This window comes from Panthera pardus, unplaced genomic scaffold (genome assembly GCF_024362965.1).
Source record: "Panthera pardus isolate Hobbes unplaced genomic scaffold, ASM2436296v1 HiC_scaffold_13, whole genome shotgun sequence".
Taxonomy (NCBI): Eukaryota; Metazoa; Chordata; class Mammalia; order Carnivora; family Felidae; genus Panthera; species Panthera pardus.
Window position 1 is genome coordinate 148899680 of NW_026526688.1, and position 16830 is coordinate 148916509.

The window sequence follows — 16830 nt, forward strand, 5'->3', positions numbered from 1 at the left end:
TTACAGGGAAGCCACAATAGTTGCACAGGGCATGCATAACAGATCTCTAGAAGTTGACATTCACATAAATTATGATACAAAAGACTGTAATCCCAGACTTTGCAGAGCCCAACCTGCATAACTGTAAGTGGTGACCCAGAAAATTTTATTTGTCGAGAAATTTATATTTACCAGTGCGCTAAGGCTCAAGTTAAGGGCAGGTCAGCTACTTGTGGGAGGGTAGACAAATAATGTCTCATAAATGTTATCATGATAGGACAATAGCAGAAGTTTACCTTTTATTTTTTTTTATTTTTTTTTTAATTTTTTTTTAATTTTTTTTAACGTTTATTTTTGAGACAGAGAGAGACAGAGCATGAACGGGGGAGGGTCAGAGAGAGAGGGAGACACAGAATCCGAAACAGGCTCCAGGCTCCGAGCGGTCAGCACAGAGCCCGACGCGGGGCTCGAACTCACGGACCGTGAGATCATGACCTGAGCCGAAGTCGGACGCTTAACCTACCAAGCCACCCAGGCGCCCCAGAAGTTTACCTTTTAAAACATATAATTATATATTGAAGTTCTAAAAAACTCATTTGTAGGCCTATTAGTCAGGAAAAGAATAAACACGAGAAAAATATCCTGAATGCCTAATAGGGAGTTAGATTGATTTTTTAATAATTTATTGGATCTAAATTGACATGGTACAATTTTAACACATGTCATGCATAAATGAGAAAACTTTTCTCCCCCTATGATCCTGCATATTTGCAATGAAAATAATTTTGTCTTTGTAGGAAATGGAAGAATTTGTCCAAAGTTCAGGTGAAGATGGTATTGTGGTGTTTTCTCTGGGGTCAATGGTCAGAAACCTCTCAGATGAAAAAGCCAATCTCATTGCCTCAGCCTTGGCCCAGATTCCACAAAAGGTTAGTACAACATTGGATCCTGGTGCATAGCAACTCTGCCAATTGGAGAGAAAGTGTGGCTAACAGTTCTCTTTCTAGATCAAAGTTGAAACACTGAACATAACTAGTACCATCTGTAAGTAAAATTTTCTCAAAATATTAAAACGGTGTATTGGGGCACATTTGGTCACTTGTTTAATAAACTTTTGCATTGCTATGGAAATACATCTTTTTATACTATCATTTATTTTCAATGAAATAGAGATTAAAATGTTAAGATCCCAATAACCTTTTGAAATCTTAGGACCTGCACTGAGTACTCCTCAAATTCTCAAGAATGTTAACTCCAAGGTCCAGGAAAGGAGAGAGGTTCTACATAAAGTAGACAGGAATCATACTCAAGGATATACTTTATATCTCTAGGTTTTATTAAGATTTTATCATGATCTAGTTGGTTTAGAAATAGAAGCTTCATCTTTCTAAACTGAAATTTCTACAGTTAAACACAATTAAAAATCCTAGTATTATTATCAAACAGTATGTATTTTCTGATTTATGATACTCAATTAACTTTTTGTTGTCATTATAGTTAGAGATTTCTACTCTTTATATACTCCTGTTCATTAAATACCCTAGAATTCATTATATTGGCATATTAGTTAAACTATATAAAACTCTATAACTGTGAGTGCACTAATGAGGCCTGTTAAACCTTTGAATTTTTATTTCTAAGCTTTTCTGCTAAAATTTTGCCATCTGAGAATGGGGAGAAAAAGGAACTCTCTTGCACTGTTGGGAATGCAAACTGGTACAGTCCCTGTGGAAAACAATATAAAGGTTCCTCAAATAGTTAAAAATAGAACTACCCTATGATCCAGCAATTTCACTGCTAGAGATTGACCCAAAGAATAAAATACTACTGATTCAAAGGGATACATGCACCTGATGTTATGGCAGCACCATCAACAATAGTCAAATTATGGAAAGGGCACAAACATCCATCAACTGATGAATGGATAAAGAAGATGTGGTATAGATACACAGTAGAATACTATTCAGCCAAAAAAAAAGTGAAATCTTTCCATTTGCAAAGACATGGGTGGAGCTATAGAGTATAATGCTTAGCAAAATAAGTCAAAGACAAATGCCATATGATTTCACTTATACACGGAATTTAAGAAACAAATGAGCATAGGGGGAGAAAAGAGAGACAGACAAACCAAGAAACAGACTCTTAGTTATAGAGAACAAACTGATGGTTACCAGAAGGGAGGAGTTTGGGGGGATGGGTTAAATAGGTGATGGGCATTAAGGAATTCACTTGTTGTGATGAGCACTAAGTGAGTTATGGAATTGTTGAATAAAATAAAAACTTAAACAGTGTGCCACTTACTTATATTCAATCTGAACTTAGTCATACAGAGCTCACCCCTAAAAGTATGTAACAAAAGGTTAACATCCCAAGAAGATACTTTATTAAATAATTACAGAAGGCAAACCTCTGTCTCCTCCTCCTTCCAACTTCAGAAGGAAGGAGAACAAGGCAGAGAGAAAGGCAGGCAGGCAGGCAGGCAGGAAGGAAGGAAGGAAGGAAAAACAGAAGAATGGAGAAAGAAAAAGAGGCAGATGGAGGGAGAGAGGGAAGAAGGAAAGAAGGAAAGACTATCATTCAAAAACCAGACAATACAATTTTAAAGCTAATTATATTTCTGGAAAACATTGCATTTGAAACATGAGAGTTAGGATGGCCTTATGACATAAATAAATTTACACAGTATTCATGTTTATTTTAATGTTTTTTAGAACCTCCACACTCCGGTTGATTAAATTAGTCTTTTCTTTTCTCTCTTCACTTACAATCTCACACCTCAATACTTTGAGTGACAAATATAAAAATGATAAAACTATATTTAATAGACTATTAGCACAAGCCCTTTTTGACAACGTTGATGTAAACAGTCCCACTATATCTCCATGTTTGCAAACTATCCCTTATGACCACTTTTCTCACTATCACATAAAGTAGTGGTGGGCTACATGACTTATAAATAACTCTATAGCCTTAAGATGACTTCATTGTGTGTTTTCACTTGCAAAATTAAAGTACTGTCTTCCACAGGTTTTATGGAGATACAAAGGAAAGAAACCAGCCACATTAGGAGCCAATACTCGGCTCTATGATTGGATACCCCAGAATGATCTTCTTGGTAAGACTGAGGAGAAAAAAAGCTGTACAATTGGAAATGGACAAGTAAAGTGACTGTTTAACAACAAACAAATTCAATAAGTATATAATTAAAAATGTCACATTTTAGGCTAAAATGAAAAACACAAGAAACAAGTGTTGGCAAGGGTGTGGAGGAAAAGGAACTCTCTTGCATTGTTAGTGAAAATGCAAACTGGTGCAGCCACTCTGGAAAACAGTATGGATGTTCCTCAAAAAAAAAAAAAAAAAAATAGACGTGCCATATGATTTGGTAATCACACTACTGGGCATTTACCCAAAGAATATAAAAACAATAATTAAAAGGGATACATGCACCCCTATATCTATAGCAGTATTATTTATAGTAGCCAAGATATGGAAGCAGCCCAAGTGTAACTGATGGATGAATGGATGAAGATGTGGTATATTTACACAATGGAATATTATTTAGCCATAAAAAAAGAATTAAATCTTGCCATATGCAAAGACATGGATGGATCTAGAGAGTGTAATGCTAAGAGAACTGAGTCAGAGAAAGACAAATACCATATAATTTCACTCATATGAGGAATTTAAGAAAGAGCAACAAAAGAAATGAGCATAGGAAAAATAAAAGAGAGACAATGCAAGAAACAGACTCTTAACTACAGAGAACAAATGGATGGTTACCAGAGGGGAGGTGGGGGAGAGGTAGATCAAACAAATGCTGGGGATTAAGGTGTGCCATTATGGTGATGAGCACTGGGTGAAATATGGAATTATTGAATCACTGTGTTGTATACCTGAAACTAATAGAACACTGTATGTTAACCATACCGGAATTTAAAATAAAATTTAAAAAATAAATTAAAAACTAAAGCTAGAAAAAATAATAAAATGTTACATTTTACTTACAGTTTCAAAGCAGAAATAATTTGAGAATTGGCTCTGGATTTTATAGATTCAATGCTTTCTTCGGTTCACAAAAGAGCATCTTCAATTAAGACTCTCATTATTCTTCAAGTTTCAATCTCAGTTCAGGTGTTACTTCCTCAAGCAAATCTTTCTGCACAATGCAGAAGGAACTAATTCCTCCTTTCCTGGGATCATTGTTTTCTATGTGTATAGAAATAGCCCATGTGCTCAGCTTTTGTGGAAAATGCTGCTTTCTTCATTGACTTACCCTGTAGTTTTTTCCCTGTCTCTTCCTGAAACTCTGTTAACCTGTCTTAATGAAATCCTCACCCACTTCTCACCCAATTCCCGAACTAGGTCATCCCAAAACAAAAGCTTTTATCACTCATGGTGGAACCAATGGGATCTATGAAGCTATTTATCATGGGGTTCCTATGGTGGGAGTTCCCATGTTTGCTGATCAGCCTGATAATATCGCTCACATGAAGGCCAAAGGAGCAGCTGTGGAGGTGAACATAAACACAATGACAAGTGAAGATCTGCTCAATGCCTTGAGAACAGTCATTAATGAACCTTCGTAAGTACTACTGCTTTTAAAAGCTTACCATTGTTTATACTGCCCATCACTCCTGGAAAAACATCCATTGTCTCATGCCTTTTAACTGATTTATTTTCAAATAACAATCATAACATTATCAATATAAGAACCACTCTATTATTTCATTTCCCATACACTGGAGTAATTTGCTGAAATTGCAAAAAAAGACTAATACTTCAAATATTTTATCAATGTAATTTCAAAATCAATAATTTCCATGATGACATAAACTCCCAGATATTTTTTAATAATCTGCTTATATGTATAGACACACATATATATGCTTATTTAAATAGTATAACCATTCAGTAAGTACAAAATTGGAAGTAATAATTAACACTGCCATTCAAAAATACCCATCATTAACGCTGACTATATACCATTCTGCAGTTTATGAATATACACAGGGAGGATAAATATAGAGTAGGCAATAATTTTATAAATATTGGTTATTACTATGTGTTGATTTTTAAACAAAATTTTGTATTTTACCTGAATTAGGTAAAGATTAATTGCAATAAATCAATAAACTATATTGAACTTCAGGTATATATCATTATGGTTTTTTTTCCCTGAAAGATCTCACCTAAAAAAGAGGATAAATATAGAGTAGGCAATAATTTTATAAATATTGGTTATTACTATGTGTTGATTTTTAAACAAAATTTTGTATTTTACCTGAATTAGGTAAAGATTAATTGCAATAAATCAATAAACTATATTGAACTTCAGGTATATATCATTATGGTTTTTTTTCCCTGAAAGATCTCACCAAGATTAAGAATTAATACATGAACTCAGTTTTGTCTTTATTTTTAACTATGTATTTTTAATTTTAGCAATAGTTGAACTCCTGCTATAGAAATAATCTCTAATATGTATTACTTAAAATTTTAATTTGTTGGCTTGCCTGAGTGGCTCAGTCAGTTAAGCAGGTGATTCTTGATTTCAACTCAGGTCATGATGTCACAATCCTGGGATCAAGCCCTATGTTGGGCCCTGCATGTCCCCCAACTCGTGATCTCCCTCTCTCTCTCCCCCACCTCCAAATTCTTTTTTAACATGTCAATATGTATGCCACTTATTTTCCTCATATTTACTCTTTTGGCTGTATCTTAAGGGAATCTGGATTTGCCATTGATTCAGAGATTTTTTACTCCAAAATATTTCGGATTCATTCTTAACTGAATATATTGTATGAATTCCCTGAGAACATGTTTAGCCTTATTTGCTGAATGTCTTGATATAAGAATGACACCTCTCTGAATATAATATATTTAGCTCTCTCTTTTCTTCAGAACTGTGTAAATATTACTCATGGTATTCTGGCTTTAACTCCTTCTGTAAGAACTTGAAGCTTGTCTGATTATTTTTGGTTGTTTCTTTTTCAGTTTGGAAAAAAATCATCTTTTTTTCTAAATTCAGAAACCTAGTTAATGATGTATCTTTATCAGTTATTGTCTACACTTTTCCTGGGTTATGGTATGTCCTTTCAATACTATTAATCTAGAATAAAAAATATTTAATTTTTTTCTTCTCAGAAAATTTTTTGTTTGTTATTTATTAGAATGTTTGTTACGTTTTTTTCTATTTCAGAGACATCAAAGTTCAATGTTCTCTATGTTAAAATATTTTGGATTGTTTTGCTTCTGTATTATTTTCTAAGTGTCCTAATATTTTTTACTTTTCTTAACTCATTGAGATTTCCTCAAACAATCCATAATTAGTAAATTTACTTTTTGCCATTAAAAAATTACTGTTTCTAATTTCATTATTAATCCTTTAAGGAGGTATTTTAACCATTCAAACAGCCCATTTCTATCCTTTATCACTGTTTTTTGTTTTATAACTTGATTTTTTAATCTTTTGTTGATCACCATTGCATTCTTATTAAAATTCAACTCTCCTTAAGCTATGTATTATGCCTAACTACATTCTGAGTCCATCATTTTTATGTTTCCCCCCAATATTGTATATTTTTTCATCTAGCTCTCTCGGTGTTTGTTCTGAATTTGTACAGGTGCCTTGTATTTAAACTTGTTTCCAGGTTATCTGAGACTCCATTATTTTATTCAGAGGCAAAACTCAAAGGATAGTTATCACATTCTGTTTATATTACTGAAATCTGAAATTCAGGAGGTAGAGGAGAAGGTAAACTCAAAGGCAATGTTGTGCAGCTTTTTTTTTTTTGGTGGAACTAATCTATGTAAAACCATCTATTCAAAGCCCTACTTGCAGGATTTTTTAGACAAAGGGGTCAAGGTATTGATTCCCAAGCGGGAGAACACTCAATGTTTGCTTTATATCCAACTTAAAAAGTCAGTGCTAGTAGTTCATTTCCCCCTCTCACACACATTCCAATCAAATGATTTTTATTAAATGCATTTTAAGTCTTAATTTTCAAAATAGTCTTGGTATCATCAATTCAGGAGCTGGATCTAGGGTTAAGAGCTTCATCAAGGCTTACTATGATCTTCTGTTTCTCATAAATGATGATCTCGATGTCTAATGCATTAGACTTGCTGGGTTGTTAATTGCTGACAATGTGGTTCCTTTTACTAAATATCAGAGTAAGTCAGTTCTGTAATTTTTTAAAACTCTACTTTATTGCATAGAATACCAGTAAATTTTATTGTAAATTTGGAAACTATTGACACAAAAGATAGAAACATAAATAATCAGAATTTTCCAGTAAAATACCTAAAATTATTTCTTTTGAAATATCTTACCATTAACTCTAAACCTAATTCTAATTCTAAAATTATCTGGGAACAAAAGGGTTTACTGTAGAGTGTATATATGGATATATTTAGTTTCCATTTTTCTTAATCCATAAAGGAATTAAGGAACACAAAAGATTACACTTAAATACATAAACTATAGTAATTTTAATTAATTGAATGTTTTGAGATAACAGTCATATAACATTAGTGTATGATAAAATATTAAATGATCATTTTAAATATGAGCATAGGTCTTTCTTTTCACATTGATAGGAAAGTATATTTTACAAATGCAAGTTTATCTATCTAGTATATATGTATTTCAGATTTTAAATCTCTGTCTATAAATGGAGAAAACCTTGAACAAAAATATGATTTGGAAAAATAGGCATTTATTGCCACCACAGTTTGCCTGAAATGTTTTAGGATGAGCTATGTGAAATTCTACTTAACCCTACCTATATTACAATCCAATTGAAATAGTGTGACTATCCTTTCTCCCTGCACACCAAAAAAGAATACAAGTAAGTTACCCCCTGCTACTGGACCTAGCATACCATGTTCACTGGTGATTGATGATCACATTCCTCCTTTTCCAATCCCAAATGTCCGACTCACATCAGGACATCTCTTCGCATTTCACCAACCTTCCTTTAGCTTCATGTCTCCATTTGGAACTTTTATTTCTAACACAAAACCAAAATAAAATATACTAATTCTAGCTCACCAGCCAAGAAATGTCCAGTGAAGACACTACTTGCCTTTCAAATACATACTTACGCCCATTGTTATTTGAGAGATTAGAGTTGTTAAAACTCTATATAACTATTGCTACAGTGATGTCACATTGATTAGGGGCAATAATTCTAACAAGATATTTCTATTATTCTGAAAAACTGAAAGTTCATGTCCTTGATACTTCCAAAATTACCCTATTATCTTTACACAATCTTGATATTGCCTATATAGACACTGTCTTTTGCATTACAAAAACACAAGTGCATGCAGCAGAGGAATTATCACAGAGTCAAGGTCTTAGACACCGAAGAAATGGTTTACTTATGTTAATTATCAGTTACTTGTCTATCGTCATGAACTAGCCAGAGATTAGACACCATGCTTATGGACCTTCTTATGGATATTTCCCCACAATATTGGGTTATTCACAGTCTTGGTTTTTGAACGATCCTGGAAACTATACTTTACACAAGATCAAAATTGCTGCTTGGAAAACTTAGGCTATACATTTGTAACAAATTTATTCCATCTCTTATGTTTGCATTTCACCGCATTCTGTTAAGAATATATTTCTTCTACATCCTCTCTTAACACCTCTTTTGAGATTCTATACAATCAACAAAGTTAATGTCTCACAAAGAATGAATTTTTTCTCAAGGTATCTATGGCCTTTGGCTTAATTAACATATAACATGCATGACATATTGCCTATAATGAGAAGAAAACCTTTTTCTAATTCCTATGTAATTTCTCAATTGTCTATTTTTGCCTACCAGTTATAAAGAGAATGCTACAAGGTTATCAAGGATTCAACATGATCAACCTGTAAAGCCCCTAGATCGAGCAGTCTTCTGGATAGAGTTTGTCATGCGTCACAAAGGAGCCAAGCACCTGCGTCCAGCTGCCCATGACCTCACCTGGTTCCAGTACCATTCTTTCGATGTGATTGGTTTCCTGCTGGTCTGTGTAGCAACTGCTATCTTCTTGGTCACAAAATGTTGTTTGTTTTCTTGCCAAAAACTTGGTAAAACAGGAAAGAAGAAAAAGAGGGAATAGATCTTTCTAAGTTTGGCAAAGGCCTTAATGGGCAATCCTGTTCATTCTAGCCACAGTGACCTTAATGAAAACACATGATCTCCATCTTGTTTTCAAAATTCCCTTTCCTCTACCTTAGCTTAGAGATAAAGCCTAGAATTCAACATGATCATTAACTAGTAAACATGTCCCAGTCTTCTTTTGTCTTCTCCCAGGTGCCTTTACCCTCTTCTTCTCATTTTCCTGACACAGGGACACTAATAATTTTATGTATACTCTATTCAAAATACCACTATTTTTCAGTATGCTTAAGAACATGCTGGCTGACAACATGCTGAATCCTCAGGAACACACAAAGTATGAGCTGAATGTGATGGATGTAGGGAACATAGAAGACTAAACTTCACAAGTTCCCCTAGAATATACAAATCAAGGAACCACCATAAAATATTAGTATGCTATAATAAGAGTAATTATTTCTTTTTGCATAAAAATAAGCCCTTCTGCTAGCCCAAAGCAACTGGAGTCATAGCCTATATTGATAACTGTAATAATGTATCATTCTAGGGAAAGTCTACAAATTCCCACTGAACACACAGATAATCATGGCCTATGTTCCAGCCTGTAATCAACCAGTACTCTTGTGTGGACTCTAATGCAAGGGTCTGGGGACTTCCCTCAAACAAAAGAGATTAAGTGGGTCATTATTTGCTCTCAGGGACAGAGAATGTCAGCAATGTTAAAGATGAAGAGATCATTTATGGAAGAAATAACTAAGAAATATAGAAAATATTTTAGTAATTTTATGAAATGTTTAATTAACAGTACAATTGATAAAGTTAAATGCCAATTTAGTATATTGAAAAATGACTAATGCACATAATCTATAATCACTCTTTATAATCAAATTTGTTCAGTTTTCTAGCAAAAACAAACATTTACTTGGAATATAAGATCATTGTATCATTTTTCAGTCTTTGTCTTCTACAAATTTAAATTTATTAATTAAGCATTATGCCAAGGACGTATGGTATTAGCAGGTCTACATGACTAAGGGCATGCTATAGTAAATAGTTATCATGCAAAGATCATATTTGAATCAGCTTTGCATTAATTTAGCAACTAGATTAAAGACTGCACTTTCTTTACCCTTTATAAACTTAATGACATGTTCTAATTAAAGTTTTAATTCCAGTATTAGCTGTATAGTTGAGGCAATAAATAACATCCATTGGCTTACTGAAAATTTTGAAATCTGTTGTCATTTCAATGTGGCATTTTGAAAATTACTTCCAATTTTAAAATAACTGAATGATATATGATACATGAACATATAAGAATTTCTTTTTGAATATGTACATGACTGGAAATGCAAATAAACTCTTAAAAAAATTTTTTGTGAAGGCTGAAAATGTGTTTGTTAAATGTTAACATTTTAGTAGTTGATTCATGTTGATGTGTTTTTAATTTTACAATTTGATTATGTTCCCAGAAGAGCTGCTTTTGTTTGTTCTATGCCCAGTTCACTTTCTGCTATTGGATTGCAGTAAATGGCTTAAGGTCCAATGAGAGGTTGGCTAGCTATTCATGGTGTTGAGCACTACCCATGTTCAGACACCCATTTGGTTTCAGAGACTGGCCACCTACCACATAGAGATTTGCTTCTGTTCAATAGCCACTGCTCACCTCCTTTCTCCCCTCCTACTGGTTATCTTCAGTTTTCTTCCTTTGCCTGAACATCAGAAGGCAGCTGGCAAAAATTCCTGTTAGTTAGCTGTCTAACTGCAACATGTATTTGGATAATAAACAATTAAATAAAAATAATACATATGCACATACATACATTTATACATACATGCATACATACATACCCACTGAAAATGAACTTTCCTGAGTGGTTGTTTGTAGAACTATTCAAATGAGGAAACTCTCATCCCTAACAAGCAGAAACCAAGTCCTATCAGAGCACTGTTCCACAGCCCTTACATTCTCAGAACTTAGAGATACTCAAGAGGCTGCACTTAATACTTTTACTTATTTTGTTCATAAGCATTACATGTTCCCCTTATCCTCTGGCAGCATCTCCTCTAGTTAGGGTTCTTTACCTGATAGGGTGATCCAAAACTTCATCCACAGCAAATAAACGTCAGCAGCTTAATTACCTTTGGTATTTTGAATCCATGACTACAGCCAAGAGAGTAACACAATCTTTGACTGAATTCTGAAGCAGAGGAGATCAAAATAATCAAGAAACATTCATGGTTTATAATCTAAGTAAATCATGGCCATATCATTCCTCTTTTGAGAAATGCAACCTCCAACTGCCTGACTTCAAGTTTTAATAATGGAAAACAAACTTGTCTAAGGAAAATGGTGAAGCATACGTGTAGGGGACTCATTACCATTTTCAACCCCTTGAGACCTGAACCATGTATTCAAACTAAAATACAGAAGACTTTTTATATGAGACTCTGATTTGAAGCATACATTGCATCCTTTGAGACAGCAACTAAAATACATAGGATATTGTCTCCCAGCTAAAACCCTGAAGATCTTTCATTAGCTAAGGGGGAATTTGGTAAAATCAGCAAATTCCATGAATATTAGATTTTGCTGCATTTGCTTGGCTGTAAATATGTTTCCTGGTCATACACAATGTTGATATCAAAACCAACATTTTTACTAAGGCCTCATGTGCATAGTTTGTGATCTGGCAGAAATACTACAGATAAGGTGAAGGGGAAATCTGTTATCTTGAAATTATAACTACTTCTATGAAGAATAAAATGGTTCATCCTTTCAGTGGAAGGTGACCAATTTTTCTACTTTCTAGCTAGCTAGAACCTTAGGCAGTTTACCATATTGGGAAGGAGGTGGGGACATATTTGCTAATAACAGATTGAGCATGTAACAGCTGGCACAGCCAGATGAGCCTTGGTGAGGTGAACTCCTTGCTGTGCATTCATACATAGTTTCATCCCAGTCTTCACTGCTTTGTGCATGAGCTTTATGATAAAATTCTGGACTGTCTGGAAAAAGACTCCAACAGGACAGGACTGCTCATCCAAACCACCTTATTATTGATACCGTTGTCTATAGCACATGACTTCTGAAGGGAATTTTTACAGAATATAAGTATCTTCATAATCTATGCAAGCTCCAAGAGGCTTATTCACATACCTCTACCCTCAGATCTTCTTGCCTTTAATCTTCTCTCTAATTATTCCTGTCTTTGACAAACCACTCAATCCATTAGTCTTTGCCTATGAATCTATAGAGTTGTAAAGCACCTTTTCCCCATAAAAACAGAGTTACCTAGATATACTCCTTGATATTTTACACTTGGGGAAAATTTTGTTTTCACCACTATCTTTCAGAGACACCTTTCAGTGGAGCTGTAACAATGGCTACTTCTTGCTGCTGGGAGAATATCATGTATACTCATACATAAATTAGCCCTGGGAATGTTTTCCCTATTTTCAAAGGGTAATTCCTTTGTGATTCTGAAAGTGAGGATTGACAAATTTATTTAAAAATATTCGTTAAGTTCCATGAGAGTCTAAGCCACCTGCAGAGAAAATTTACTTGTTTTTCTGGGCCTGCTTGGCCTGTTCTCATATATACTGTATCTATTTAATTGTGTTATGTTGCTGCTAACGTTCAGTCACATTTTTCTTGCTACCACAACATAGGCCATCACAAGTAGCAGAGTCACTTGGTGCCCATGGTCAAGTGTCTCATCTCAGCCAGAGCTCAGTAATAAGCCAGGAGATGGTTTTTTTTTTTCCTATGGGAAAGAGGTATCATGAAAATGGATCATATTTTTGCTTCAACATCCTAAGATTCTCTTTTTTGGGGGTTGTCAAAAGTTTATTTAACATTGCTATCTGGTACTGGCATAGTAGTTACCCTTGGATTTTCTTTATTATTGTGGTAAACAAAGCAACACATGAGATCTACCCTCTTACCAAAATTTTAAGTATATGGTACAGTGTTATTAAAGCATAAGCCCAGTGTTTGTACAAAAGATCGCTAGAGATCATTCATCTTGCATAACTGAAATGTTTTGCTTCTTGAGCAGCAACTCCTGTTGACCCATCCCTCTAGCCTCTGGCATCTACCATTCTACCTTCTGCTTCAATAAGTTTGCTTACTTTAGACACCTCGTATAAGTGGAATCATGCAGTATTTTTCCTTCTACGCCTGGCTTATTTCACTTAGCATAATGGCCTCAAGTTTCTTCCATGTTGTAGCATATGACAGGATTTCCTTCTTTTTTTAATGCTGATTAATATTCTATTTTATGTTTATGCCACATTTTCTTTATCCATTCATCTATGGGTAGACATTTATGTTACTTCCACGTCTGAGCTATTGTGAATAATGCTACAATTAACCAGGGAGTACAGATATCTCTTTGAGATACTGATTTTAATTCTTTTGGAGAAGTATCCAGAAAAGGACTTGCTGTATCATAGAAAAATAAATTTTTAATTTTTTGAGTAATATCCATACTGTTTTCAATAGTGGATGCATCATTTTACTTTCCATATGTGTTACATTACTTACATTTATATTATAACAGTGCACAATGATTCTGATATCTCCATATCGTCACCAATACTTTCTTTTATAATGGCCACTCTAACAACAGATGTGAGGTGATGTCTCATTGTGGTTTTGATTTACATTTCCCTAATGATTAGTTATGTTGAGCATTTTCTCATATACACATTGGCCACCTGTATGTCTTCTTTGGAGATATGTCTATTCAGATCTTCTGCTCACTTTATTCAGATTTAATCACACAATTTCCATGCAGATGACAAAAGTCACCTAAGATGTTTCAAACAAGATCACTTCAATGAAAAGAATACTTAGCAAATATCTGGGCAGTGTGAAGGATACTAAAAGGAATGGTGAGGCCCCCAGACTAACAACAGTTCAAACCATTAACCCATTAGGCTAAGGCATAAAAGAAAGCGGTAATATTTCCAGAGACTAGCGAGAATAGGAACTGTGTAGGAAGAAACCAATGACAAGAGATGTAGTAATGGAAAGACAAACCAATTGCCGAAGACAAGGTCCCAAATCAGGGAGGAAACAGCAAAAAAACTACAATTGCTCTGTTCTACCATTGTCTGAACCAGAAGTGACAAGGCAGAGGAACTCACATGATTACAGTGCACAGATGTGAGCTTCCTGAGAGCCAAAAGTAGAAAAGAAAATTGAGGATAATAAATCTGGGAATATAAATAAAGAATAATTAGAGCATTCCAGGTCCACCATTCAGAACAGAGACAAAGAAACAGAAGTTATAAAGTGAGAATAAGAAAGAATGACTAGGTATCAGGAGTAAAACTGGAGATTTTATTGTTAGGGAAACCAGGAGAGGATGCTGCTTCAAGAAGGAGGGAAAAAATAATTGTGAAATTATTTAAGCATTCTCATTGATACATGATGCAAAACCAGGGAAACTTTTACAATACACTAACTTTTAAGACACGCATGAGTTATCACTGAGAAGGACACCAATGTAATCAATTTTACAGATACAATTGTTTACCTGAAGGTCTAAACTTATTTAATCAAATAACTATTAGAATTAATAGAAGCTCAGTAAAATGAGCAGATACTAAAAATTCTACATCCTTGAACTTACTGAGTAAACTTTTCCCAAGTATTTGTGAGGTGATTTATACACATTTCTGTAGTACTTAAAACAACTCCATGATGCAGACATATTCATCTTAGTAGAATGAGTAAGAAAGCCATATGTATGTACTTAATGTTATTTTGTGGGGACATAAAATCAGAAGATACATCAGGGGCACCTGGATGGCTCAGTCCGTTGAGTGTTCAACTTCAGTTCAGGTCATTATCTTACTGCTCGTGAGTTCAAGCCCCACATCAGGCTTTGTGCTGATGGCTCAGAGACTGGAGCCTGCTTTGGTTTCTGTGTCTACTTCTCTCTCTGCCCCTCACCCACTCATGGTCTGTCTCTCTCTCTCTCAAAAACAAATAAACATAAAAAAATTTTTAATAAAAAAATAAAAAATAAAATCATAAGATACATGAAAAAACAAATGTTTATATATAACTATGTACATAAACTACATGTTAACAGTGCATATATATTTTTATTTTTTATAATAGTCTCCTCTTACATTTGACTTAGAATTTTTTTTAATATAATTGTCATATTGGCTTACATACAACACCAAGTGCTCATCCCAACAAGTGCCCTCCTCAATGCCCATCACCCACTTTCCCCTCTTCCCCATCCGCCATCAACCTTCAGTTTAGGGGAAAAAATAGTTACATATAACTCATTTATATAAGTATAATTACACTTGTAAAAATTATATGTGCTAATGAACAATGACTAGAAATATGAAACTTCATTCAATGTTTATTTAATTCACTCATTTATTCAACAAATATTTTTAGAGAAAACATGGAGAAATTTTGGAGAATAATTGTGCTATTACAGAGGATATGATAGTTAATAAATTAAACACTGTACTTCTTTATGAAAAATGAGTAATTTTCTAGAGAAAAGAATTGCAAGTGTGGATATGAAAATAATATTGAGAAGTTTATGACCATTATGTCTTTCTGTATTTTTCTACCATAAATATGGCTGTCCTTATCCATTTATCAACAACAGAAATTAAGTTAGGTGCCCTTTAAGAGCTTCTATTAGATTTCAAGTTTTCATAGAGAAAAGTACAATGAAAGGGAAGTGTCCAGGGAGGAGAAAATTAAGATGGACTCCTGGATTTCTACCTTGTGAGTGTATTTGGACAGAGTTTGCTTTTACAGAAATAGAAAACAACTTGAGGGGCAGCTTCACTGAGATTAATATGCTGTGTTCTGTCTCGAACTTATTTACTTTGAAGAGCCAAAGTGATATTTGGATGGAGATTTTTAGAAGTCATTTGGATAACACAAGGTCTCAATCTCAGCAAACAGCAAAAGAAATAAATTGAAACTCAACAGCAGAAAGGAGACTTTATGGAAATGAGAGACCTAAACATGGGTTGGTTCTCTATCAGTGTGATGGTAGATTGTTTTTAAGTAAAAAAAAAAAAAATTGCATAACACATTCCAAGTCTCCAAAAAAGAAATGTAGTGTGTTAGGGATTTTGGAAAGAAACAGTACTGAGAAGGAAAAGATAGTAACAATAAATAGGGACCAATACTATTTAGCTAATAATAGGGTCTGTGAAGAGAGGCCATCTTTTGCTTGGGTTGTAGGAATATGAGTAAAATCTCTTTGGGAAGATTGCAAGGTAAAGGAGGGATCTTGATTCCTATTTATGGTACAATGTGTACTGATGTTTGAAATTTTATTTCAAGATTTTGAATATCCTTTTTTTTCCCTAGTCAAGTTATAGTTGCAATCCAACCTCGACTGAGAGTTACTATTGTAGGAGTAATGAGTCAATATTTATTAGACATAAAAAATAAGGCATGACATTTTTCATGGCTCTCTAGATAATATCCCATTCTTTAATATTATATTTTTTCTTCTACTCTCATTTTTCACACATAAACACACACACATATTCACATGCACATACACATACCACACAATGAGTCACAATTCTTCACAGTCATCTCAGTGATGCAAGATGGGAAAAATTATACTCTTCCTCCCTTTCCAAATTCACCTATTGATATAAAATCTTGTGCAGTTTGAGTACTGCTGGAAACATTTTCATTCAACAGGGTAGACATTGTATA

At 34.1% G+C, this 16830-nt stretch overlaps 1 protein-coding gene across 5 annotated transcripts in view; it reads left to right on the forward strand.

Annotated features, from left to right (window-relative positions):
* The window catches only part of LOC109278177 (UDP-glucuronosyltransferase 2A1), a 62718-nt gene extending 52241 nt beyond the window's left edge, over nucleotides 1–10477 (forward strand). For 3 of the 5 annotated variants that reach the window (XM_019468279.2, XM_053901496.1, XM_019468261.2), the window contains 4 exons: nucleotides 777–908; nucleotides 3007–3094; nucleotides 4345–4564; nucleotides 8823–10477. In XM_019468279.2, the coding sequence (XP_019323824.2) occupies nucleotides 777–908; nucleotides 3007–3094; nucleotides 4345–4564; nucleotides 8823–9102 (720 nt within the window). In that variant the 3' untranslated portion in view covers nucleotides 9103–10477. The remainder of the gene's footprint in view (nucleotides 1–776; nucleotides 909–3006; nucleotides 3095–4344; nucleotides 4565–8822) is intronic. The other 2 variants (XM_019468286.2, XM_019468251.2) reach the window with 1 other exon arrangement.
* Nucleotides 10478–16830: the final 6353 nt, after the last annotated feature.